The following is a 26,910-nucleotide window of genomic DNA, read 5'->3' on the forward strand; positions in this document are numbered from 1 at the left end:
TGAGCTGACAGTGTAAGGCAAACTCGAGTTTTTGGGTTGCTGTAGGGTACACCTGCTGAGGTCTCCAAGCCTACCAGCTAAGCAAAGGTAGTTCTGTAAAAGGCCAAACATGAGCAGTAGTCACATTGAGGTGTCTGGGTATGATCTAAACTCTTGAGAAGTCTCCCCTCTGGCCACCTGTCTTACTAAGCAACCTCACCTCTTCAATCACAATGTCACGACTAACTGCTTTGCACATATCATACACAGTTAGGGCAGCCAGGCTGACAGCTGTTAGAGCTTCCATCTCCACTCCTGTCCTCCCCCAGGTCTGACAGGCACTGCGAATCACCACTGCATATCTGTCCTCATCCAGGCTCAGAGACACCTCCACATGGTTGAGGGGGATGTTGTGACACAACGGGATCAACTGGCTCGTCAGCTTGGCTCCCTGAATTCCTGCAACCTGGGCGACTGCCAGCACGTTCCCCTTCTTCACCTGGTTCTGCCTTACCATCCCAAATGCCTTCTCACCCAGGCGGACCACAGCAACAGCAACAGCACTTCTTCTTGAATCTGATTTTCCTCCAACATCAACCATTTTGGCCCGTCCTTCTTCATCAGTGTGAGTTAAGCTGTCAGAGGCACGAGATACCATAGTGCCCAATTCTGATCCTGGACTTGCCCCTTTGGACTGGTAGTCCACTGAAACTTGGCTTACAGGAGAAGCATCAAGGCACTTTGGGTCAAATGTGGAGCTTGGGTCCTTCTGGAAGACACAGGGACCTCTAAGATGTGGTTGTAGAATTCCTGTTGTTATATGCCACTGTTGCTCTGGGCAAGATCTTGGCAAGTAGAGTTGTCCTGTAAGCTTGTTTTCCATTAATGTTTTTCTCATTTGTTTGGGGAATCTTGCTCTCAAAGTCAGCCAATGGATGAATGTGTGACCCCCCTGTTTTGAATTTGGGGAATTCTGTAGGGCATCTTGGCATAGTGGGAACAGCACCAATGCAGGCTCTAAAGGGAAAAACCATGAGTAACATGAGAATGCATATTATTAACTGAAAAGCTAAGCTGAGTCTGCAGTACCTGAGAAGCCTGTCAGAGCACTGCTTGGGACTTTCTGTACTGCAAAAACCTCAATAAGCCTCCAAACATCCCCTTTTATCCTCAGGCCTTTCTCTCTCATCAGTTCCATGCATTTGGTAATTGTTATTACAAATCCAAAGACTCAAACCACTTATTTCAAGTTCTCTGATAAGAAGAAACAACTTGCTTTCAAAACTATGAACACTGAGAAACAGCAGCCAAGAAAGCTTGTAAGAATATCCATTCTGAAGAAAAGGAAGTCACAGCATCTCAGCATCCATTTGAGATTGTCCCAGCAGTAGTCTTCTTTCAAAAGGCTTGAGAGGGTTAATAGGAAGTTCTTGCACTCAGATTTTCAACTTTGCCTTTCCAAACACCTTCCTCCCAGCACAGGCAGCTACACTTCCTGCTTCCATCCCCTTTGGCAGGGAAGGGTCATGCCAGCACCTAAGGACAGCAGGAACCAGAAGCACTGCAATTGCACTATGAGTTCAGAGGGTGGCTCTGTGATGGGAAGCTCTTTTATTACTAACAGCTTTTACCATGTTAATGACAGCTGAAGCTTAAGCACTGGAAAAATCATGCTCTTCTCACTAACAGATTTTAAATCTACTCAGAAGTGTGTTCAAAGCTGAGCTGGCAGAGTTTCCAGCTGGCAGAGAAGTAGTAAGCCCTCCTCCCCCCTTTCACCATTTAATCCCTTGGTTTTGGCATTTGCAGAAGGCTAAATGCCAAGTGTCAAGACAAGGAGCCTTTTTCATGTATAAATATTGATTTGTTTTGGAAGCAAGGAGAAAGCAGTAGAGAGGTAAGCGGTTAAGCACTAGTTTAAGACCCTCATTGATAAGCATGTTTCTCTTTTTCTGGAGCTCCTGCTCTCTTTGGTCTGAGAAATTTGAAATTAGACCACACTTACAAGTATCCCCTTGGACTGTTCACACGATAGTAACAGACACAGCATTGGGCATTGGTTGTGCCATCATGCCCTCTTTCTTTAAAAACAAACCAAGCAATCTCTTTTTCTTGTTAGTCTCAGCCTCTGATGTGCTTAGTGGCTTTTTCAACCATAATACCCTCCAAACATTGATCTGAAAGCTAAAATCAATCAGAGATTTCAAGGTTTTTTTGTTTGTTTGTTTTTAAATCACTGCAGTCGTCTAAATTCAGGCAAAGTCCCTTTTTGATCTGCAAGTGATGGCCTACCCACTAAAATTAAGATTCCTGCAAGTTTAGTGTTAACTTGTTTACCCTCAGAGAAATGGAATTAAATGGACATAAACATTCTGAGTGCAACACTGCTCTGTTTTAGAAGAACACAGAAAATTATTCTTACTCTTTCATTCCCTCTCTCTTTATACAGTGGTGCCTAGTATGAATACTCCTTTTGAAATTAAGGAACTCAAAGTACTGTCTTCTGGATTACTTGATTAGCTTTAAAGCTCAAGCTAAACCTCTGGCAAGGTGTCGTGTCTTCAGAAACTGGACTGAAAGGTGGACTAGTATTTACTTCTACAGTGTAGACACACATGGTGGGAGCGGGGAAGAGAAGTGCTGTTTGCTCTTAGTAGTGATAAGTAAAAAGACAGCAATAGACAATAATGCATGCAAAACATCTTTGCTTTTCCTAACAATCACAATCTAGATTTTCTTCAAGTTGTACCTAGTCATCTATATTTTCACCCAAATTGCTTGAACATATACAAAAAAAAAAAGAATAGTTTCCTACAGCACTACATATAACACAACTGAAACCATATGATACACTGCATCTCCTTATAACCTGTTACTGTGTTACTGCGCCTGCAATTTAATTGTGTTAGCTTACAACTAGCACAATCCTGGGGGGACGAGGAAGGCAGGAGATACTTAAATTACAGAGGAAATTCCCATAACTGAAGTGAACCCATGAGGAGAGCAACCTGCCAAAAGGAATATTTTGATTAAGAGAAAGGGGATACAAACCATACAAGCAAAGGATCAGACAACAGCAGTGCAGGGAAGAAGCCAGGTTTGGCTCACTGGGACTAGCAAAACCAATTAGTGATTTCCACAGCATTCATTAAGTTTCATTAAATTAATTCCATACACACACCCCCACTGACTGCTTGCACGCCAGCATTATTTGAAGTTTGTAAGTAATTCAAAACACAGTTGGGAAATCTCCTAATGAGTACCCATGTGTCACAGTGAGACACTCTCTACTCATCTCCAGTCTGCAGTGACTGCCAGCAGTTAGTCTCAAAGGGAGATGGAACAGCTGGGGGAGGACCTGGCCAGGCTGCCTCTTTTATGGTATGTCAGACAATGTTAAAGCACTGCTCAAAAGGAAATTGGACAGATCAGAGCTGTAGCCATACAAACATTGCTATGAATGCTAACTTTGGCATGTGGAGATTTTTTCAAATGCATCCTGAAAAATTACGTAGGTCCCCGTGAGCTGTCAAGAGTTTAGTATATATGCTATTAAATATAAAATCCTATTTAATATAAATATATTTACATATTTAATATAATGCTATTTTATACATAACTACGGTTTGGATAAGGCTCGGTAGGGACATTAAACCTTTCTCCTCTTCTACTTCCGCTTGTGAACCACAACTGCCTTTTATAGAAATCCATTTCTTTGTCTAAACCTAAGCCAGAACCAAATGCAAGTTCGACTTGAAAGCCCAATCCACCCTGCTCCCCCAAAGACAAAAAGCAAACAAAATCATTGTATGTTTATTACGTACTGATTTGTCACCCACCAATCAGGATCATTGGCCGGTTTTTCATCTGGGAAATGTTAAACATGCCTAGAAATAAAATAAGGAACACATAAAAATCCTAGCTTTTTAGGTTTGAACTCATGCATCTGGTTTATATATCTTGTTTTCTGCTCCACAGTGCAACCTGCATGCTAGGAAAATCAAAGCTCCGTAAAGACGGAGGAAGCTAGAGGAAGGGAAATCCAGCATGGTATTATTTAAAACCATAGCTGCCACAGCCTCCAAGCATCCAGCTGCTATGGCTCAATCAAACTGTAGAACCCTTTCCCAGAAAGCTTTCCGTAATCTGAATTAAGTCTCCCTACTACAGAATTCAGATAATTTGAGACTCTCTTGTTTCTTAACAATAGCATTTAACTGTATTACTTCCATGGATAAGCTGTTAACAGTGCTCCAGTTCAGAGTTGTCCAATCACAGAGGGCCCCAGGGACAACACCGGGATTAACACAAATCGGAAGATGACAGACAATGCCAGGTAAATGCTGCTGGTGGCAAAATGGCTTTACTACATGGGAAAAACACTCTTTTCTCCTAATCAGAAAGTCAGAAATGAATGGCCTGAAAGTAAAGGAACCAATCTTTCTACCCCTTCCCTTATATTTACACAGCAGTATTTTATCTGGGCAAACCAATGAACTTTGAAGTTAGTCTATGTCCAGATTTAAAAATTCCCTTTACATTTGTTTTACATATCATGCAAAAAGGGCAAAACCAACTGTTAGTAAACTGGCAGAATCTGCAAAAGAACAAAAGGGCCAAAGTGTATTTTTAGTGTAATCATACAGCCAGTTCATATATTAGGTCAGCATTCCCAGCTGCAGCCAGATTACAAAAATATAGTTAAGTACAGATGTGACTGAAATACAGTTGCTATGAATATAAATTCAGAAGGTTAATCTAACCTGAGGATGTGACTGCATCATCATGGAACTTGTGTCATGACCTTATGCAGAGCAATAGATGGGTGGTTATGAATTTCTGCACACTCAAAAAGGGATTTAATTGCATTTAATTACTGCATTTAATGCAGTAATTGGACCAACAGCTCAATTTCATTTTGGCACTTATTTTACAGCAAACAAATTTTGAGAAAAAGGGATCCGGCACAACTCCATCAATTTTTACTTAGTTTTACACTTTGCTGCTGTTGTGAGCAGTGGTATTTGCATCTCTTTAAAGACAAAAGTCAGCCTGAAAGACTTGTAGATGGTCCAGATTCTAGCTCATGTGGAAAATTAGAAGACTCAAAACTAACATTCAGACTCTGGAGTACCTGCAGAACTGGTATGTTACCAGCTTTCTACCAGACAATACTCTTATCAGATAGGAAAATACTTTCCTTAAACAATGCAGCTTCATTCAAGAAGCTTTCCTTTCCTTCTTTCTCCTGGCAAGTCAATGCATTCTGAAGCAGTACCAGGACATTGCTTTCGCTAGTCATTGCTGTTATTTCTCAGGTACAACAAACATACCAGCGTGCTGTTTCTTCTTCCTGCCCACTGCTGCTCCAATGACTTGAACCAACTCTTCATCTGAGGCACCTGACCGTAAGTGATCTCTCAAGGACACTTCTGAATTCCCAAAAAGGCACACCTACAGCCAACCCAAGCAAACAAAGAGCAGAAATGAGAAATAATAAAGTAAATAGCTACTACAAGTATTTCATGCTAAATTCAGAATAAAGAGGTTTGAACAGGCCCATCCTACTGAAGAACGCTTATGGAGATTTTTTTCTTTATCTCTCTTCATGTACACACATAGAGAGCCTGGGATGTTTACATAACACAATCTCACTGGGCCTTCAGGCTGCCTTGGTAATCTGACATTAGACAGCAGCACAGCTGTTGTCAATATCAGGTGACAATATGCAAATGCCAGTTTTTAATTGAAAACTTTAATTTTCCCCCAGATACTGCCAGCTTCAACGTGGCAATAAATAGTTATTCCCCTTCCCTTTCCTACAGCCACTCCACAAATATAAGGACTGCTTTTGAATGAGTAGAGTTGCAAGATGTTTGGTGAAACATGACAGGATCCTTGTGGAACACAAAAGCCAGCCCTCACAGCTGCTTGGATCTTTTTGTTAGTGGGAAATTATCTGCTTGTCACACGTTTAAGATGATTTTGCGTCTAAGATTAAAACAAATGTTTATATTTCCTGGCCTTGCAACCATGTTTTACAAGTGAAGTTAACTATGGTAGCAAAACAGAAAAAAAAAAAAAAAAAGATTATGTAACATCTCCCTAACAGCCCAACAAGCTTGACCAAGTATACATACAGGATTACCAGCTAACTCCTGTTTATAATCAAGTATCTTTCCATCCTATTTTACATCCCAGCTACTTTGGAGGGAAGAATTTCAACATTACTTTTGCCACATGAAAGCAAAGAGAATCCTGTTTCACTACCAACTTTTAGGTTCCCATCTGCTGTTATCCTCAGCCGACTGCAGGATCCGCAGAAGTGCTCTGACATGGAGGTGATAAAGCTGATTTGGCCCTGGAAATGTGGCACTTTATAACTCTACAGAAATACAGAGGAGGAAAAAAATAAATAAATAAAACTCAAACATCTACTCCTCATTTTTACTGCTGCACTTGTCCAAAGACCACAGATTTTCTTCAATTCTAAGGTTACAGCAGAATAAGAAAAAAAACCAAAGTCATCTTTGTCAGGGGTTCCTGTTTATTCTGCCTTTTCCTGGAAATTCACAAGCTTGTTAAATGTTTGCTCTTGTACTTATCAAATGACTGGTGATGCCAGTACTCGGGCAACCACAAGCCATAGATTCATGTAGGCTAGAAACTCCCCATGTGACACTTCACACTCTAGAGCAGTACTGTTATTTCATTGAACAACTGTTTCATCAGGCTTGTTGATGTGCAGACAGACAGTTTCAAAAATCGTAAATACAGGATACAGGCCTCAAATTCTCTATATCCGACTGAGGCATACAATAAATACATTGTATTTCTAAAAATAAAGACTGATGAGTCAAATCACATGCAGGCAGCTTGATCAAAATCCTACAGTTACCACACTGAGTATTTTTATTTTGCTTGTCAAATATAAATGCTGAATTTGGGAGAATTTGGGGATTAAGGGCAGGGAAAGAATGGGGACACATTTCACATGATCTTTGTCTAACCCCAACCTTGGCTGTGCTGGAAGTTTCACAGGACAATTTCTCCAATTCAGGCCACTGCTGTTTAATTGTATCAAGCATTTCTTTGTAGCTCACCATCTTCTTGAAGTTCCATTTATTGCCTAGAATTAACAAAACCAGCATAACTTTAAACTGTGGTATGTATTTTCTTAGCAGAGAACCACATTTACATTCTCCACAAATCTCAGTTTCCCCTGTAGGTGTCCCAGCCCCCACTAATCCTGCCACCAATCTTGCTCCAGGTTATCCCAGGAAGACAGGTAAGCTGCAAAAGATACAACATAAAATTTAAAGCAATTCCTAATTCCCCAAAAGAGCTCACCAGGATTTCAAGAGACAAGTCAACAGGGTGAATAAACACAAACAAGATTCACCTGTGTCCAAGGCACACTGCCTGCCATGAAGAATCTCAAAGCAGGACTGCTTACCATCAAAGGGCATGTATTCTATGAACCGCACATCAAGGGGCAGATCCTTTGTGAAATCCACAAAGCCCAGCAGTTCATCTTCATTGAAGCCTCGCATCACGACACAGTTTACCTGCAGGAAAAGCAAACACTTGAAATTAGTGAGCAGAGTATGACTTTATTTCATCTTAACACAAGGTTTCACAGTCCTTGTAGAAGGCAACATAAAAAGAACTTTGGGTTTGTTTTTTTTGCAAGCGAAAATGATGAGAGAATTCGGCAGGACTGCAATGATACAGGTGATCATTTCTGCCAAGCTTGCCTTTAAGTTTTTGCATCCAACAACATTAAAGTTTTTAGTTCTCCATTTAGCAAGGTGACTAACAAGAGCTAGGCAACAAAGGTATCATCTTACTCATCTAGTGTATGGCAGTATTTACTGTCTAAAATGACAATTTCACTCCCCATTCTTATGTTGTACAGCTTCTGCGAAAGCACTGGCAGGGGACCTTCTATAGTACTATTTATGGCATAGGCAAATTCCCCAGATCCAGAAGTGTTCACAGTGCACTCCATAACCATAGGCTCCAGGACTGGTTCTGCCTTCCTCCAAAGCAGGTTGAAGCTGAGTTTTCTGGATATTCCTCATAAACAATATTTACACTGGAGCCTCAGGTCCTCTTTGCTTTATCTGTAAAGATAGCTATGCAGTTGCTGAAACACTCCCTGGTTGTAAGGCAGATTTGTATGTCTGAGCATCATGCATCATGACTCTTCCAGGAAAGCCTAAAACCTACTTTAATTTCAACTGTTTTTTCATAGCTCTATAGCCTAAACCACTCACACATAGTAGATCTTCCCAAATACTGGAAAAACTGAAGGGAACCACAGCTGCAGAACCTCAAACAGATGAGTCATGGTGAAGTTTCATGTTACTGGTTTACCTGCACCCCAAAGAAGGACTCCCTTTCTCTCTCCCTGACACTGGCACTCATCAGAGTCTGCTCTAAGCAACTAAGGAGATAAGCCAAGAGAAAACATGTCTTTTCTGCAGGGCAGTTTTCTACCTGTTAACTAACTCCCCTGGCCAAGTTCACAGCTGGGTCAGACAAGCGCCCTCAGCTATGCAATGAGATTATATGGATTTCTCCCATTGCCTCTGAACACAATCCTCAATCTACTATAGTTCTTTTCAGTTTTACTAAAAATTATTTATGGGAGAGAATAATAAATTCCTTATCAGGTGAACTGCATCTTTTAATCACAATTATGGTAAAACACAACAGTTTCAGAGTAAATGAACACTGGCTTTACCTTAACAGGATGGTAGCCAAGTTCAGTGGCTTTGTGGATTCCTTCCATTACTTTGTGAAAGCCTAAGATATAAAAAGAATAAAAATTTATTTCTCCTGTTTAAATACAGAATGCAAAAGGAGGTTATTTATTAAGTACAAGACAAAAAAAAAAAAAAGAAAAAAACCCCAATCTGATTCAGCAAAGAGGGCTGCAGGTAAGAAGAGCTGCAGGTAAAGAGGCTTAAACTACACCAGTACCCCCGCCCTCAAAATGCCCAGCTTCACCCTACCATTTTAGTGTGGCCTCCACTTGTCAGCTCCTCCCAGATAGAGATAGATAGATAGTTAATTTAGGGCAAGTATCTTTACCCATACATGTTCTTCTTAAATTTGGAAGAAAAATACAGTAACAATGCAATTCTGGAATTCCCAAAACCTTTAGGAAAGCATCTTAATCATCTCATTCAAACCACACCTTCTGTCAATTTTAAACAAAGTTAAGACCTTTCATCAAGATATCGGTTTCAGATTTGACATCTTATTCCTTCTCTGCCATACTCATCAGCTGGCAGAGAAACAATGTGATAGCAACAAGAATGAGACAGCAAGTTACTGAGCTCTGGGTATGTGTTTCTGGTGAGCGGGTGTGCTCAAATACTATCACCATGTTTGTGAATGAGTCTCCTATACTGCCAGGTAATACACTTAAGCTCCCATCCTGTTCTAAACTCAGATACGAGAAACCAAACACTGTATGGGACTGAGCTCCTTCTTCCAAAGCTGTAGTCTTCAACAACAAATACTTACACATGCTAGCAAAAGGGCAATATTTTCCAAAAGTCTGTAGGCACTTTATCAGGAATAAGAAATAATTCAATCATATTCTGTGCATACTTAGTATTGGATGTGTTCAAAATCAGAAACTAAAGGAAAGATGCAAAAATTTCACTTAACTGCCTTCTGGCTGGTAAAGGCATTATTACACATGGACACCAGAAAGCAGAAGAAACAGCCTTATGACCCAGTCCTGATACTAGTCCTAGCTCCAAAAGGAGAAGTGAAGAGCAAGGAGAAGACAGTGAAATAACTTGCAAGCAACTGTTTGAAATTATGACTTGTCATCCTTCTCCTTCACCACCTACTTGTTTTGCATGTGCCCAGGAAGTCTGCAGTACCGGTGGTATATTTCATCAAGTTTAGGCTGAACGTGGCAAAAGAGATAATGATACACTGCTGTAAGCACATCCTAGAGCCACAAATGGAATCAAAAAGCTCTGCAATAGCTCAGAAAACCTTTTGTGTGACTTCAGGATTGCAAAAAGGTGAAACTTAACTAAAAAGGCCAGGAAGCAACCTCTAGCAAGCAAAAGATCAAATCCTCCACATTTGAGTAGAATCAGAGTAATTTAGGTTGGAAAAGACCTTTAAAATCACTGAGTCCAACTGTTAACCCAAAACAGTCATGTGGCTGGGCTCATCTCACTGTGAAGGTATGGAACAGGATTACAGCTTGCAATGCATCTAACTCAAGTGTTGTTCCCAGTCCTGCCTCTTACCTCCTGCCATGCTAGCACAAGAGGGTGGTTTAGAACAGCTATCAAAAATTTCTACAACAAGTTAAGCTGTTCTGATTAACAACTATGAGTTATTTCTACTAAAGGAATTTTGGGGCAGGGGTATATTTAAAATAAAGATTTGTTACAGTAAAAAAAATGGACATCTGTTGCTGCATTTCCTATTTTAACGTTAATAGTCTTCTGTTCTTCTTTTACGGAAAGCTGTTAGGCGTTTATTTCTATTGTCACATTTATTGAAACACCCTCTCTAGATCAAAGTCCTTGTGTGGTAATGGAATAACAAAAAGAATAAATGCAATGTTTCAAGACATTAGAGCAGAAATTAATACTAGATGTCATTGTGTCAGCAAGTACGGTCAAGGGTCAGAACTTCAAGTTTGTGTTTGATATTTAAAACTGACAACTTCTTTTCCACCCAATGAAATATTTAAGTATTTTCATCAGTTTAGGTTTCTTCTGAAATCATAACTTTAGCCAACTTCAAAGCACAGATAACCTTAGACACATCCAGATCAATCCTATGTGGGACATCTCCCAGCATTCAATCCTTACAAGAAGAAAGCCAGTGTTTAATGATTTAATTATGGTACAATATTATCTGATTTTTCTGTAGTGAACAAAACAGAAGGAACAGGCTGTGAAAACAAGTTAGACTGGCTACCTGCAAGAAAGTACTTTTAATTTGTTCAGCCCTTAGAATGTGGTAGATAGATGGGGAGAAGCAGAAATACTATGGTCCTCTAATTGCTTTCATACATCAGTGAAAACACTGATCACCTCACAGTCAGTGCCTCTGTCCCAATCATTTGGGAATAAAAGCAGATGTACTGCAGGTCACCTGCACCAAAGACACAAAATTCCTGCCTTCTGGAAACTCATTCTAAGGTTTTAAGAGAGGAGCGGAAAAATTCATTCCAAGTTTCTCAAGCTCCTGGTTAGCTCCACAATCAGATGCCACCTTTACTTTCCACAGAATTTACCAGCCTGTGGGACTCTAAGATCAAGAATCCTTCTCACCTTAATAGAGCTATATCTTGTCACCTCTGGAAATGCCACAGTAGACAGGATAGCACAGTAGGACAGGCACTTTATTCTCTGCTCATTCCGTACACGGAAATCTCCTATTAAATGAAAAACCCTCAAACACAGTAAAAAAAATACATGTATATAATTTCAGCCCTTAATAAAAGAAAAATCCCAACTCAGCATTATTATCCTTAACTTGGAAAAAACCCAAGGAGAAAAAACCCAAAGGAGACTTATTCTCCTCCTCAAAAATACTGAATCATAGAAACTTCTCCATTCATTCTCTATGCTATTCAGCTGAGCAATTTCTCTCTTTGTGGTAAAAACTTTTTTTTTTTTTTCAAAGGGGGAAAAGGGGAAGAGAATGTTTCTATAAATAAAAATTATCCCCATTCCCCCAAAACTTTCCGCTTTTAAGCAGCATATTCCTAACAGTTTCCAATCAGATATGAAGAGCTGTGGCCATATAATTCAGGAAGTTGAAGGACCAGGTTTGTCCCTTCAGTAGCAAAGGGTGGGCTTTTTTTTCCAGTGAATGTCACAAACCAGGTAATATTCAAAAGCAGAGAACAATAGGAAAGAGCACAGTCCACACCTGCTTGTGATTACACACTCTTTGGAAGCCAACTGTGCCATGGCACAATGAGATTAATGCAATAGCCTACACCAGAACGATAATGCTCCAGTCAGATTTATGAAAGGAACAGATTCTGGCATCATGATGTAAAAATCTGAAGAAGTGCTCTTAGTGAGACTATAGACAAGGACACCTTTTTGCACCTGCCAGCAGAACCTGACAGCAGGGTGATTCAAACGTTGAAATTATTTCTCACAGCACCCCAGATTTCTACAGCCCTTTCTCTAAATTTATCTTACGTTGTTGCACCATCTAGTGGCTATGCGAAGGTTTTGTCTGAACTAGAAATTCACAGACTGACAAAGTTACATTACTGTACAGAAATAGAGGAACACAAGATCAAATCAGCTTTAGGTTGGAAGGAAGCCAAACCACAAAGCTGAACTTCATAATGAGCTTTATGATTCATTTAGACAAGAATCTGTAACACTGGGCACACCCAAGCATTTTTAAGACTTTCTTTGGAATTACTACTCAACCGGATGAAATTACAAAGCCAATAGCCCTCCTCAAGTGACCTCAGGCATGGTTTATGTTTATTCCTATTAAAAAATTATGGAAGTAGGGAACATCACTACTCGAAAGGGAGACCACTGCTAGCATGCCCAAATACAGCTTCCAGAAACTGCCACTATCTGTGATAAGTTCTGTTCTTGCAGCATCTTAGTTCCTGGCTGCTATAGCAGGAACATCTGGTTCTTTGACAGTATCAAATAGCAGCACATGAGACCAACACAAGATTTGGAAAGTCCTCTTGATGTCCATGACTAACCGGTAATCAGCCATTTGCTGCCAACTGTAGTCACAGTCCCACTGACTGTGCTGAGTTGAGCATCTTCTACTCTACCAGCTCCAACTAAAGGCTCTCTACCTGCCTAAAGGTTGTAGAAAGAAGGAAAAAAAGTCACTACCAATTAAGCTAATACAGACTACATTTTCGAGCCTTGGAAGGACAGCAATTCACTCCCCTACCAAAGTAACCAAGTTGAACAACACGCCAAACAACTTTTGACACTACTGCAAGTACGAACACAGTTGCATTAGAAGCCAAGCTTGTACCTTTTCTCCGGACAATGAACTCAAATTTAGCTGGGACCAAGGTATCCAGGCTAATGTTAATGGCATTCAGTCCTGCCTCTTTCAGTCGGGGCAGCAATCTGGTTAAGTTCATCCCGTTGGTTGTGACAGCAATGGTTTTCAGACCTTCTAACTTGTGCAGTTGACCTAGGAAAATAAAAGTAAACAGAACACTTTAAAAGAAGTAATTCAACTATAAGTTACACAGAAAAACCAAAAGGAGATTTGTGAAACAAACAAGAAAAATATCATTGAGGGTGTGAGGAAAACATGGACACTTTGGTGCTTCAGCCTCCTTCCAGTTGTATTGGTTTAAGAGACCCATTTTAGCATAAATCCATTTCAGAAGGTATGAAAGACAGTAGGTTTTTGCAAGCAAAATCAGTTATGAAAAACACTGAATATGCACACTGATTCTGTTCTCCATTTCTTAGAGTAAATAGCTATTTTACTGGTGCAAGAAAGCCTGATTTTGTTTATCTTTTCCTCAGTCTAGCTTTGCAAACTGAATTCTGTGTTTTGCAACAATAATTAGCAGCAAGCCACACCTTTTACATCTGACACCTGAACTTTTATCCTACTATACTTTACCAATAACCAATTCTAACCCAGAGGTAGCTACCAGCAGTTGTGACTCTGAGCTGCTGAAAGAAATACCACATATACTCCTAACTAAACAGAAAAAGGTCAACATACTGGACCATTACAGAGAATCCAAGGCATCAGCTTCCAAGTGACAAAACACTTGCACTTGACAACTGACATACTTCCATTACCCACGGTAGTAGCTCAACCAATTGAAGTGTGCTTACAAAAGACACTAAAAAATGTCTAATGAAAGAAAACCACATAAGAAGCAGTTGATATCATATGATTAACATTTAGAAAATAGCTGCCTTCTCATAAGCCAAATGCAGAAATCCTCAGCATACCAGTTCTACAAAGGGCACGCTTTCAAACCTCCAGTTATCAGTACAATAACAAATAGGAGAAAACCCTCATAAACCACTTGCAGAAACAGAGCTGCGGCAAAGTAATTTGCTTATTTTCCCTTCCTCCCCTCTCTCATAGCCTCCACCCTAATTAGTTGAGAAACATTTGAAGAACCCATACTCTTGAGGCAGCTTTATTTACAGCACAAGTATTTCCTAGTCCCTTCTCTCCTCCCTATTCTACCTCTATTTGTTCATGCTGATAAGAGCTTTACTTCAGCTTTACCCCATTTCCCAGCCATTCTCAAAATATTCGCCCTAAAATGGGCAAAAATCTCTAGAATGGGACAAGCTGGGTCACACCAAAGATGCTGAAATGTACAGCAGCTTAATTTTGCAACATGAGTAAGAGCTCTGTGAAGATATTTGGAACCTGAAGTTGTAACAGAAGAGTAATAACCTCTTAGAGGACGAGTGCTACTGCCACAAGTTTGCCAAAGATTATTTAACACTAGCTACCACTAGCAACCTATTCTTTGTGACAGCGCAAGATACACATTGCAGTCAGAGGGTAGCATATAACACCACTGCTTTTATTTACAGCCTCAGAATGCACAAAATGCTTAACCTCCTAACAACAGAGGCAAAAAAAGACATACAGTTTTCATTACTAGAAATACAAAATGCATAAAGGCATTGAGTAAAATCAAAGTCATGCTGCAGCCTAAAATGGGAGAAGTAAAAAAAGTAGCACTAAAATGGGAAAAATAAAAAAAACCTGTAATTGAACAGGGCAGTTAGTGCAGGCAGCGGCTGTTATCAATGCACCTTATACCTCATCAGACAGGATGCGGCAGTAGAAATACATTAGTATGTGGAAACAGCTGTAATAACAAATTGGATAGATGCTTACTGTGAGCAATTAGAGATGAAGACTTAACACTAACACCAACAAGTAAAGGGATTCTAAGACCAGTTAGTACATTCTGCCTTATTTGTGCAAGCTAATAGGTGGAACATTTGCAGTTGCTTGCTTTCTTGATTGTTGACCTTCAAGTCCAAAAGAGATAAGAGGGATTTCATAACTTTGTAACTCACCTTGTACCTGTATTAATTCTGTTTGCTGACCAGTGGTCACAGCTTTAGCAACAATCAGCACAAGCAAAGACAACCAATAAAAGTGTGGAGCAGGAAAGGAAACAGAACAGATGCTGTAATTCAACAGCATGAAGCTAAAAGCTTCTACGTCAGGATCAAGCAATCAAGTAAACCCTTTAACATTTACTTTTTTGATTTATGATCAGGAGCATCTTCTTAGACAAGCTTCTTACATGTTCCCCTCCAATCATTTTCTCAATTGCATTTCTCCTGATTAAATACAGATAAAGTATGTGTAACACCTAATACATTAACAAGTCTGTCCTGCATCATTTCACTCTTGAAATGTGTATGTAGCTATAGTCATCTAACCAACCACCCCCTACCCACTGAAAATTATTTTATCAGTGAAGTGTACTTCTCACGCTACTAATAATAAACAGCCATCAGTTTATATTCAGTGATAATTTAAGCTTTGTGTGTTCAAAGGAGATGGATACTATATTCCACTGTCAGCTGCCTCAGAAGTCTCAAACACATTCTCAGCAGTCACCAGGACATGATTTAGCTTTCAGCGAGTGTTAGTTGCTGAGTCATAGCTTATGTATGTGCATGTATTAAAAGATTTGAAATAATCTAAAGAACTGTAGCAGGTCTCTGAATAACATGATCTACAGTGCTTCAAATCACTTTCGTTCATTGAAACAACAAAGTATTCACTTTAGTATTAGAAAAATACAGTAATGGTAATCCATCATTAATATTTTTGAGCTTTATTGGTATTTCATAAACCATGTATAGTTAAGAGAAAGGTTTGCTGAAAACAAATCTAACTTAAACCTCACCCCTATTCAGCACCCAAAATATTGCAGCCAACTTCTATAAATCATCTAGAAATCCAGATTAACTCTATGCCAGCCTGAATCAGTACATAATGCTAAAGATGGTTTCAATACAGATGCCTAACTCAGATTCTGCAGAAGACATTTTTGGGCTTTTTGTCCTTCAGTGAATTTTCCCATAGTTGCTACATGGGATCTATTTAGTTTTGAGACATTTATCTTGGTCCCAAGATTACGCATCATAGTGTAACACCAAGGCCTGAGAAGATACAAAGTGTTTAGAATCTGGCAACTTTCAATATGCCTTTTTAAAAAACAGCCAGGCTAATACAAATTCATGACAGAATGAACTAATGCAACAGCACAATCATCTTAACATCCATTATCTTTACCCTAAGATCACTACTCTCTTGTCATCCATTAAAGTTATCACTACGAATCTTACAAAGTTTAACTATGAACAAGAACACAAAGTAATGAAAGCCCAGTGGTTCAAAAAGATCCATCTCTCTCTTTCAGCCACAGAAATAAACTTTTGAGAATTCTACTGTTGCTGTAAAACAAACAAAAAAGCTTTCTATCCTTCCAGTATCAATACTTCAGAATTGCAGCAAGGTTGTAATTATTTTGCAGCAACCTAGCTACTCAACTTACACCCTCAATATCAGAGTAGCCATGATGAGTACAAAAAGCCATCAGCTACTTCTAGTGAATGATAAAGCTGTACTCAATCCTAAATAAAATATAAGCTATCGTGCATGGGCAAAACACCCTACAGAATTCCAGAGTTCCAAAAAGATGAAGTTAGTGCAGCTTCCTCACAATCAAGGTTCAGGAATACCTAAGCCAGCTCACTCTAACCATACCTTTCCCAGCTATAAACAGGTCAGTTCTACTTACTACACCACTCTGCTGCTTCCTTCAGGAAAGACCATAAAAGTCTTCTAAATCCTGAACAAAACAAAGCAGGAGCAAAGACCAACTATTCTCTCCGCACCAAAGCTCAGTGTATCAGTAGGCAGCCACTCTACTTTCAAGACCTTCATCTTCAATATTAATCTTTTCTTATCTTCAGTACTTACAAGAGCAGACGTGCAGAAACAGATGAGTTCAGTTCCCTACAATACACCAAAGTACACTCACCTACGTAGCCTTAATCTAACACATTGCCACTACACAGAATTGTTGTAATAGCCAGAATGTACAAGATTTTGAACAGGGGAAAAAGAGCACGTGTCTCAAGAAAAAAAAAAAAGAAAAAAAAATCAGTACAAAACCCAACAAATCCCTCCCCCTATAAGAGGCACAGTCAGTCTACACAATACCTGTTGAAAGAGCTAGACTTCTAAAAATAAGCCAGTAATTTATGTTCTACTGAAGTAATAGTCTTCATCAGTAACTGTGACAACACAGACATTTCCTTCATTCCTTATCAAACACAGGTAAACAACTGTTATCAAGGAAACAAAACAAAGACACAAAAACAACCCTTCAAAAAAACCCAAGAGAAAATGTCTTTTTGTTTTGTAAGCATGTATAGACTGTTCCTTCTCAGTGAGGAGCTGGTCGTATTAATTCTTGATTTAATCCCAATGCTGCATAATTCTACTAGGTTCTGAATAAAACTATGATAAGTTCAGCTGTTATAATATGGAGAGATATAAGCTCCCTCTAAGGAGAACAGAACTAGAAGTCTTCCAAAAGGAAGAATGTTGGGAAAAAGCACCATCATTTAATATATAATTATTTCTTCAGGTTGCTGGACTGTATTAGTAGATAAGAATAGGTTTTGGATCAATATATAGCAAGTCATTTTGAAACACACTGTATTTATTGGGAACTCACCCACAATATCAACCACATCAGGACGGATAAGTGGCTCTCCTCCTGTCAGTCGGATCTTTTCTACACCTTCTTTCACAAACAGTTTGGCCAGAGTGATTATCTCCTGAGTAGTGAGTAGGTCTGATTTAGGGGTCAGCTGAACACCTTCCTCTGGCATACAATACTGACCTGAAACAAAGAATACAGAAGTACATGGGGAAAAAATAAACAGCAGCAGTTAATCTAATATTGATGGGCAAAATACACCAAGTGCAACTGTCTTTAACGTGACTTGGCTTTTCTTAAATATGGATAAGGTCACACACCAAATCTTAGAAAAAATCTCCTAACAATTTCCTGTTTTCCTTCAGAAGAAAACCCAGAACTCATTTGACAGGTCTCAAAATTACAACAGATCCACTTTGAAGGAAAAGCTGAACTTACTGCTATCTAACCTGCATTCAGCAACACCAAACTGATATAGCAAGCACTGGTACATTGCCAGAGACTCTGCTGACATAATTTGGGAACACCTAGGTACAAGCTTTCATGCTTATCACATGCTTTGGGTATAGCATACAAGCATCATCATCCAAACCACACCAATTCTCATGAAAAGACCCATCACTCCCACTGTTTCTGGCCAATCCCATAGGCTTGCTCCTGCTTCCCCATCCCACCAGCAGCTCAGCCCCGAATCAGCCTATCCTTTACCGTTACTTTGCAAAGACAAGAAACAGCACACAGCCAACACAGCAGTAAGTACCCTAACTCAGTTCTTTGCACCACTGTGCGCAAGGACATTGTGCGCAAGGACATTGTGCGCAAGGACATTGTGCGCAAGGACATTGTGCGCAAGGACATTGTGCGCAAGGACATTGTGCGCAAGGACATTGTGCGCAAGGACATTGTGCGCAAGGACATTGTGCGCAAGGACATTGTGCGCAAGGACATTGTGCGCAAGGACATTGTGCGCAAGGACATTGTGCGCAAGGACATTGTGCGCAAGGACATTGTGCGCAAGGACATTGTGCGCAAGGACATTGTGCGCAAGGACATTGTGCGCAAGGACATTGTGCAAGCAAGCAGACACTTACACCTGAGGTTGCATTTCTCAGTCAAAGAAATTCGCAAGTAGTTGTGCTGACGCCCAAAGCTGTCTGTCAAAAAAGCAGAGAAGGGAGCAGCATGTTCCAGTAGAAAGCGTCTTCTTCCTGAGCTTTGCAATTCCTGTAATGAAAACAAGCAAGTGCTAGGTATGTGAATAGTTATCCTGCCAACTTGCTGTATAAACATTAACTTTGAACTCAACTGACAATTATTATTCCATTTTGCCTCACAGGGACAGCTGCACAAGAGAAAAATGTAACTTGTTTTATGTTCAAAACTGGTCATTTATTAAGTTTCACACCCTACTTAATTCCATGGAACTGTACGATGCTCCTCCCTGTGCATTTTAAGATGCACTTCTCTGCCATATGTGCTTCAGGTTTTTTGTCCAGAATAGGAAGCAACTTCTTTTCAATTGTGTGTCTCTTCACTTTCCAGAATCAATGAGACAGGACCACACAATCTCGCTGTAGCTCTCAGATAAATGAAATCATATAGAATGGTCCCTCCCTGTGTTTCAGTACAAGAGAACTAAAAGTTGATGGAATGCTTGTGTCCCGATCAACTTTAATGTGCAAAACATAACATCTTGTTAACAGCAAAACCGAATTATTGCTGTGTACAATTATCTGTTTCAAGAACACTTCCAACATGGTCTTGCACAAATCTATACAACAGAATACTGCCAAACAGCTTGTCTCAGTTAAAAGATGACAAATACTACAGGGCACAGTGGGACTGGAAGAGAAATGTATGATCCTGAACACTCCAACTGTTCAAGCCTGCATGAAAAGATTCAGAATTTTAATGACATCTTTCTTAACTGTCATGAAGTGAATATTAAAAGCAATTTCTGTTTACAATTTCTGGGTCTTTTAAAGCACAGAGTCACATATTCTAAAGCAACACAGTTTTCAGGAAGTACTGAGTATTTGCCTTCCACAATGAGACTGATCACTTTAGGTATCAAATATCCCAAATCAGTAGCTGCTAATGGAAACAAATACATTTCAACTTTATGCCAAGCATCTTTAAAACATTGCTACTGCCAACACCAGAACACTATAGCAAGGTCTAAGCTCTGGGAGTCCCACTGCCTTTAGCCCATGACTTTCAAATTAGCATGTTATGTCTCTATTTTTCTAACCCTGAAAAGCACAGCTGAAAATACTCTGCTACTTTTGGAAAATATTTCAATACCTTCAGTGAAACATATAGCAATTGAACCAATTCTTATCACAGTAGTGCAGAAAAGCAAAAGTTTATCAACATACTTTAATTAGCTGGTGGATACTTGGTTCAAGCAGTAGATAAAAATGCCCACAAACAAAATCATACAAAACCTGTCAAGTTTGGTGTCTTTTCATCATCACAGTTAAATTAGTATTTTATAGGAGGCCCATTTAATAACTCTGACAGAGGTCAGCTGCATAGCATCACAAAAGTGAAAAGAGGATCAAAATAATTAAAACAACTACCTTCATTTTGGTCCTGCTAGTTAACCACATACGGACACTTAGTAGCCAGATATGAAAACTGGAAGCTAAGGGGTTCCTAAGCATAGAGTGAACTTCATCTCCAGTGAAGGAGCAAATACAAACCTGTTCCGGGATACATGGTGTTCACAGGTTTAAAAGAAGGGGGGATAGGGGTGGGGTGTGGTTAGAGAGAGAATATCAGCTGCAGAACTGTCAAACTGAAGCCACACTGGCTAGTCCTGATAGGCTGCAGCAGGCAAAGGATTAAATAAAGCTTTGGCATCTGCTCTTGTGAGACCTCACTTGGAGTGTTGCATGTAGTTCTAGTATCCTCAACAAAAAAAGGACATGGAACTGTTGGAACAAGTCCTCAACAAAAAAAGGACATGGAAGTGTTGGAACAAGACCAGAGAAGGGCCATGAGGATGATCAGGGGACTGGAGCACCTCCCATATGAAGACAGGCTGAGAAAGTTGGGGCTGTTCAGCCTGGAGAAGAGAAGGCTGCGTGGAGACCTCATAAGCAGCCTTCCAGTACCTGAAGGGGGCCTATAGGGATGCGGGGGAGGGACTCTTCATTAGGGACTGTAGTGATAGGACAAGGGGTAATGGGTTCAAACTTAAACAGGGGAAGTTTCAACTGGATATAAGGAGGAAATTCTTTCCTGTTAGGGTGGTGATGCACTGGAATAGGTTGCCCAGGGAGGTTGTGAATGCTCCATCCCTGGCAGTGTTCAAGACCAGGTTGGACAAAGCCTTGGGTGATATGGTTTAGTGTGAGGTGCCCCTGCCCATAGCAGGGGGGTTGGAACTTGATGACCTTAAGGTCCTTTCCAACCCTAACTATTCTATGATTCTACGATTCTATAAATTTAAGATGCAGAATAAGGAACCAGACAAAATTAAACATTAGCTAGTATTCAAACTGCTTAACTGAGCAAAAGTAATTATTTTCATCTAGTGAAAAACAGAGCTGTGAAACCTCCAAACATACTAAAATTGGCATGTATGGGATGACGCCAAGGGACTGGGCAAAAACACAGCTGCAGCCATCATCTCCCTGGCTCTGGTCATCACTAGTAACCACAGGAGTTAATCCTGCACAGTATTTCAAAACAGCCCGTGAGAGAAGTCTGGAAATGATCAGCTAAAATGTTGAACAACCCAGATAGCTATTTTAAAGCATTTTATTTTGGAAGCATTTGTAAGATAGATTTGGGGGTAGGTGGAAGTCAAAGAGAACACCCTCAGTGACAAGATCAGCCAGGCAAGCGAAAGTTACCTGGGGGGAGTTCCAACCTCAGCCATGAGCAGCTGCAGCAATTTCGATTCCAGCTGTGCTAACAGCACGGCTGCTGCTAAATTTATAAGCAGGAGAAGTCTTTCTTCGCAGCACAATCTTTCCACTAGCCTCTAAACAAACCACGACGCTTCTTGATCCAAGCAACTCTGTGGTTAGATAAGAAGATCCCTAAGAACATCCCTTGCAGGGGGGCCAGAGAAGATAAAGGAGACACAAAGTGGCTGTTTCAAAGCCCAGAAAGCATCTGTTTACCCCGATAAAACAGAAGTTCCATGTAATTGCTTTTCTGCCGCAAGAAAGCAATCTCTTTCAGTTTCTGTTTTGTAGTGGTGGCCACAGCAGCAGGCAGATAAGGCCCTTCCCAGGCCTGGCCTTTCCTCCCTGCAGCACCAAAGGTGTCAGCGGCAACCTCTCCACAGTCACACACGCTGCTCACACCTACAGAGGTTCCTACATCTCCATCTTCTCCAATGTGCACAGGCAGCATAAGCCATCTAGGTTTTAATCCAGCCTATGCACCTGCACATTATGAGCTCTGCACAGCCTTAGTTTCCGCAAGAAACTAAATTCAAAATGCTGTCTCTGTTGCATTTATTGTGCATTCATTATTTTCATTTTAAACTGCACAGCTTTCTCACCTGGCTTGATTTCTGATGTTCTCCTTCCTTTTATTTTTATTTCAGGGCCAGGCTTTCCTACCCACTCCACCTGATAACAGAAAAGTAGGAATATCCTGCCTCCCCGTTTTAGAGTGTGCCTTACAGGGAGGGAGTGAAGTGAGAAATACTGCCCTTCATTAATTTCTTTAAAGTCAGTTGTGCAGAAGAGGTATTAAAAGGCACTCAACAGGCAGTTGGTGTCAAGATACTTCGAAGTTCCTGTTAGAAATAACATTTGCTCTCTTGCTGCAAAATAGCCAGTGCTGGTATGGGAAAAAGAAGAAAGTTTTTCAGAGCTACTAGAGTTTCTTTCTATCTTTTCCAGCTTCCTGTTGTGTGTAAAGATAGGTTTGTCTGGGAAGGAAGAACAACTGGAGATGGAAATTTTTAAGCTTAGTTCAGTTTCTGATGTCAGCAAAGAGGAATTAGGAGACACTCATGAGTTCAGTAGCATTAGCCTGAGCTCCAGTGGGAGTGAATCCTGTGTTACCAAAACTGACACTGCACCTAGCACTGACACACTTCCACATGGAAGGACAAATATCAGAGATGGAAACTCAGCTTTCTGATTAACTCAGGGGAAGGATGAAGCACTCTATCAACTAGCCACATGAGCAGGATTTTCTGAAGGGGAAGAACAAGATGAGGACCTAGACTTGAAGCCTGTGTGAGAGCTTTCAGAGCAGGAAGAAAGCAAAAGCTACCTGATGCAGTTCCCAGGCTAAAGTGAAAGGGTTATTCAGTTCCCTGTAGTTGGGAAAGATGGGTAGTTGTTGGTATTTTAACGCACCAATGCCCAAACACAAAACTTTTTCACTTAAAAGGGATGGTTATAATCTCCAGTCTCCACACCCCTCTCTCCATAGTTGACAGGAGACACTTCTGCACATCAGAGGCAGACCTGACACAGTGGGCTTTATCTCATCTGTGAAGAAACAGTTTCATTCTCTGGGCTGTCAATCCCATGTTCTATACTAGTAGTGAATGAACAAGAGCTTAGATGACTGCACCTAGCAGCTATATTTTGACAATCTGTGAGCCCTTCAGACCTGCCAATTCACGTGTAATTTCCAGGAAAACTCTTAACAAAGCAGCAAAATTTGAAGCTGTCACTAGATGTATTAACAGCCACCAGAACACCACCAACTGACAGATACTGGAAATGCTCAGTTAAACACAAGGGGGAAGAGAACAGAGCTGCTAGTTATTTATCAAATTGAAGATCGAGTAGTATGCTTGCTCTACCTTTCCACCTTCACCTTATCCCCAGTGACAGTTGTGCACTGTGAAACAGTAATGCTTGCAAACACAGGCATCAGGGACCACCACAGCCTCTGTACTTACGACACTGCCAGTGCTGCTCTCAGCCACTGCCTCTTTCAGCTCCTGCAATCCTGCTGGGTTTGTGCATCAGCGCTGCCACCTTCACCACACTACCTAACGCTGCTGAGCCAGCACCATGGACACCACTCAGCAAAAGCTCTTCTGCTTCATGCCTCACCTTTAATACCATAATCTGTAGGGAAGTGGTGACATAATGTCCTTGTTCAACCTCGAAATTAGGCAACCACAGAGGCTGAAATGGGTCTAAACAGGCCAAGTGCCAGTATGAGGCCTGAGCTGAGAGTCCAAAACAAATGTTTTTCTGAGGGCTCTGCAGCTGCTGCCCAACAGTTGACCCCGCAAAGCATGCTAGAGTCCTGGTTACGGGCACAGAGAACACTGCTCAGCTTGGACCAGCTACGCACAAAATGAAGCTCCAGGACACAGAGTTTCAGACATGACTGGCAAAAAATAAGGGCCATATGAGGTCTTCCAAGACAAGCTGCACTCTGCCCTTTATCCCAGTGGTGAAGACTCCATGGAGGCCACAGAAAATTTCAAGTGGTTGTTTGAATTGTATCAGGATGGAAGTCCTTTATTGGAAATGATACAACAAAAACGGGAAAAAAAACCCTAAGTTCCTTAGTGTTACTGTTCTCAAGCCTCACTATCTTAAGACTCCACTCATCTTCCTCCTTTGTTTCAAAAAGTTGTCGGTTTTGCATGTAAAGTTCCAGTTTACAATAAGAACAATAATAATTTTAAAAGTACAATGTACTTTTTCTATTATACTGGAAAATACAGTGTTGTAGTAGAAATACGTAATCCTATATAATTTTTTTAATTCAAGAACATAATTTGGAAAAGTATCTTGTGTACAAGGTAACAAAGGAAAGTCTGGTGTTATCCTGTCAACTGTGAATTAGTCAAGAAATGCTTGAACAAAATCAACCAACCGTGAAAATGCTGCTTTCATAGAGCCTGTTGCTACCTGCCATTATGTAGTCTTAGGAAAAAGGGACCCTGCACACATCTCCAGACTGACAATTGCATCTTAAATACTGAGGTACAAACAGGCTCATTCAATGCAAAACAATCCAGTAATAAGCTCATCCAAGTTCTAGGGTTTATTTGTAAACAACTTCTGATCAGCTTCCCAAGCATATCTGATTTCACCTTCAAAACTGACACAAATTTTTACAGCCCCATATTTGCCCAGTAAGGTTATCTGGTCAGTGTAATTTCAATTCTACAAATACATCCATTTTCATCACATGTTTCATATACAGAACATTTTAAGAACTAAATGGACATTCAATATGCAAATAAACCTATTAAGTCTTTCTGCTGGAAGGAATCATTTACCAAGGATTCATATAAAGTGTTACTACAAATAGCAAATGCAGGAGGATACAGAATGGATAGTATGCATACATTCTCCACTATCTCAAAAACCAGCACACAGTATGAAGCCCAAAGAGTCATAAATTGAACATAAGCTCACAACACACCACCAATACAGTAGCTATACCAATCCCCCTGTTTATAACCTCACCTAAAGACATAATGGACACCAGCTTTCAGTCATCTCCTGAAGTCCCCCGAGTTCTTCCTTCCACAGCTAGAAGGATCGTTTTAAAATGGGATTAAACACAGAATCTATTCTCCCCTTTGCACCCCCTGAACCCAACTGAAATCTCATTAAACTAAACAGAACCCAGGAACACTTTCAGAACCAACCCAAAAGATGGTCAAACAATATTCACACTTACTTTGAATGTCTGAACATCCCATCATCTTAAAGTATGTTTCACTGCCCTATGGCTGTAACACTAATTGCTTCCCTCTACAGATGGATGCTGCGACAGACTGAGAACAGTGATGAGCAGTGAGTATATTACCACTGTATAGTTACTAATTTTGCACTGTCTTTGCTTTTGCATGAGCTTGCTGAGTTCTCATGCCCTGCAGGACATCACAAGTACTCCAGCACACCTGCCTCAGTTACTATGCCACACACACAAACCACCCATCCCATTCTTCACTTCAACCGCTGTGGCTTTCATCCCCTAAGGGAAGAGGGCTTTCAAAGATGATTAACGTAAACAAGCTCTCTCTAAAGTATTCCTGAATGTATGTTAGAACTACCCGATTCATAAATGTAGTTAAATAAATTAAAAAAAAAAGTACATGGTTTAGAAAAAGCAGAAGAAACTCAATAGCCTTTCAAGACTCCTGAGGCAAGTAAGCATTCAATAAAGCAATGCACAACTCCATTTGGCTCTCTGTAAATGAATGGTAGTGAATGCATTCAATGTTGGTGACACAAAGACGGTTACTAGTAGCTTTAGCTAATTTTCTGCTCCTTAAAGTCAGCCATGCAATTGCAAGTAAATCAATAAAGCATGTTCCAGCTGGGATTACTCTGCCTGTCATACTGTATTTCTGCTATACAGAACCTTTGCCTTTCTGTGCAGCTTTTTCTCCTGCATTTGGACACCAAGAGATCAGATCCACCTGAGGACCAAAAGCAAAACGAGGAGCTGGATTAGGACAACACCTGCGCTGATTTCACACCAGGGACGAACACAGCTCAGTCACAAAGTTCCCCATGACCACTCAGACAGACCACGACGCCCAAAAGCTGCCAAACCACTTGATTTTGACCTAGGCAAGAACAAATGCTGTTGTGTAACCTCTTCTTCAAATCAGGAGAGAACACAAAACTGGTTCAGCCCAGACTCTGAATGTCCTACTTACTGCCAAAGAAAGGTGACATTCAGCAAAGTAAGGCAGTATAATTATACATTAGTACACGTTTTGTTGACTCCCGCCCAGATCAAGTCACGTTCGCTATACAAATCACCTATCGTTCTGGGACAGGTTGCTGGATTAAGCGTGCCTACTGAAAACCGCGGGTCAGCTTTAGCGCGCCCAGCCCGGCCGACTGCAGCTGAAGCGCCCCCCGCGCTACACACTGCTATGGCAGGGGCACTCCGCTCGGGCACTCCGGCCAGGCCAACCCTCGGTTATCACAAGCACAAACGACGTAGTCTTAATTTTAACTGCAAGGCACCGGCTGGGCACTCCAAACCTCCGGCAACAGCACTGCACGCTCCCCCGCGTCAGCAGCACTCTCCCGCAGGCCCCGGCCACTACCTTCCGCCCCAGTCCCTCTGCTCACTCCCGGCTGACCTCACCTGAGCCGCGGCGGCGGGAGTCCGCACCGGCGGCCCGGAGCTGCAGGCGCGGCGCGGGCCTGCCCCGAGCGCCCCCCGCAGGAACGCGGTGCCCCTGCGCCACCGCCACCGCCACC

General features: G+C 40.9%; 1 protein-coding gene across 4 annotated transcripts; it reads right to left on the reverse strand.

Annotated features, from left to right (window-relative positions):
* On the reverse strand, window positions 1-26,910 carry MOCS1 (molybdenum cofactor synthesis 1). 4 transcript variants are annotated; one of them, XM_061366000.1, is made up of 11 exons: window positions 26,795-26,910; window positions 18,820-18,952; window positions 17,744-17,911; window positions 13,009-13,173; window positions 8,729-8,790; window positions 7,436-7,547; window positions 6,996-7,108; window positions 6,254-6,364; window positions 5,313-5,433; window positions 3,819-3,866; window positions 1-996 (listed from the first exon to the last, which is right to left on the reverse strand). In XM_061366000.1, exons 3-11 carry the CDS (start codon window positions 17,898-17,900, stop codon window positions 146-148), a joined length of 1,740 nt encoding a protein of 579 aa, XP_061221984.1. In that variant the 5' UTR covers window positions 17,901-17,911; window positions 18,820-18,952; window positions 26,795-26,910; the 3' UTR covers window positions 1-145. The 4 variants fall into 4 exon arrangements, with proteins under 4 accessions (XP_061221984.1, XP_061221985.1, XP_061221983.1 ...); XM_061366001.1 differs by having other exon boundaries at window positions 26,790-26,880; XM_061366002.1 differs by having other exon boundaries at window positions 860-996; window positions 3,804-3,866.

This window comes from Neopsephotus bourkii, unplaced genomic scaffold, assembly GCF_033783945.1.
Source record: "Neopsephotus bourkii isolate Nb327-2 ecotype Australia unplaced genomic scaffold, CSIRO-AGI_Nbou_v1 NB_1292, whole genome shotgun sequence".
Lineage (NCBI taxonomy): Eukaryota > Metazoa > Chordata > Aves > Psittaciformes > Psittacidae > Neopsephotus > Neopsephotus bourkii.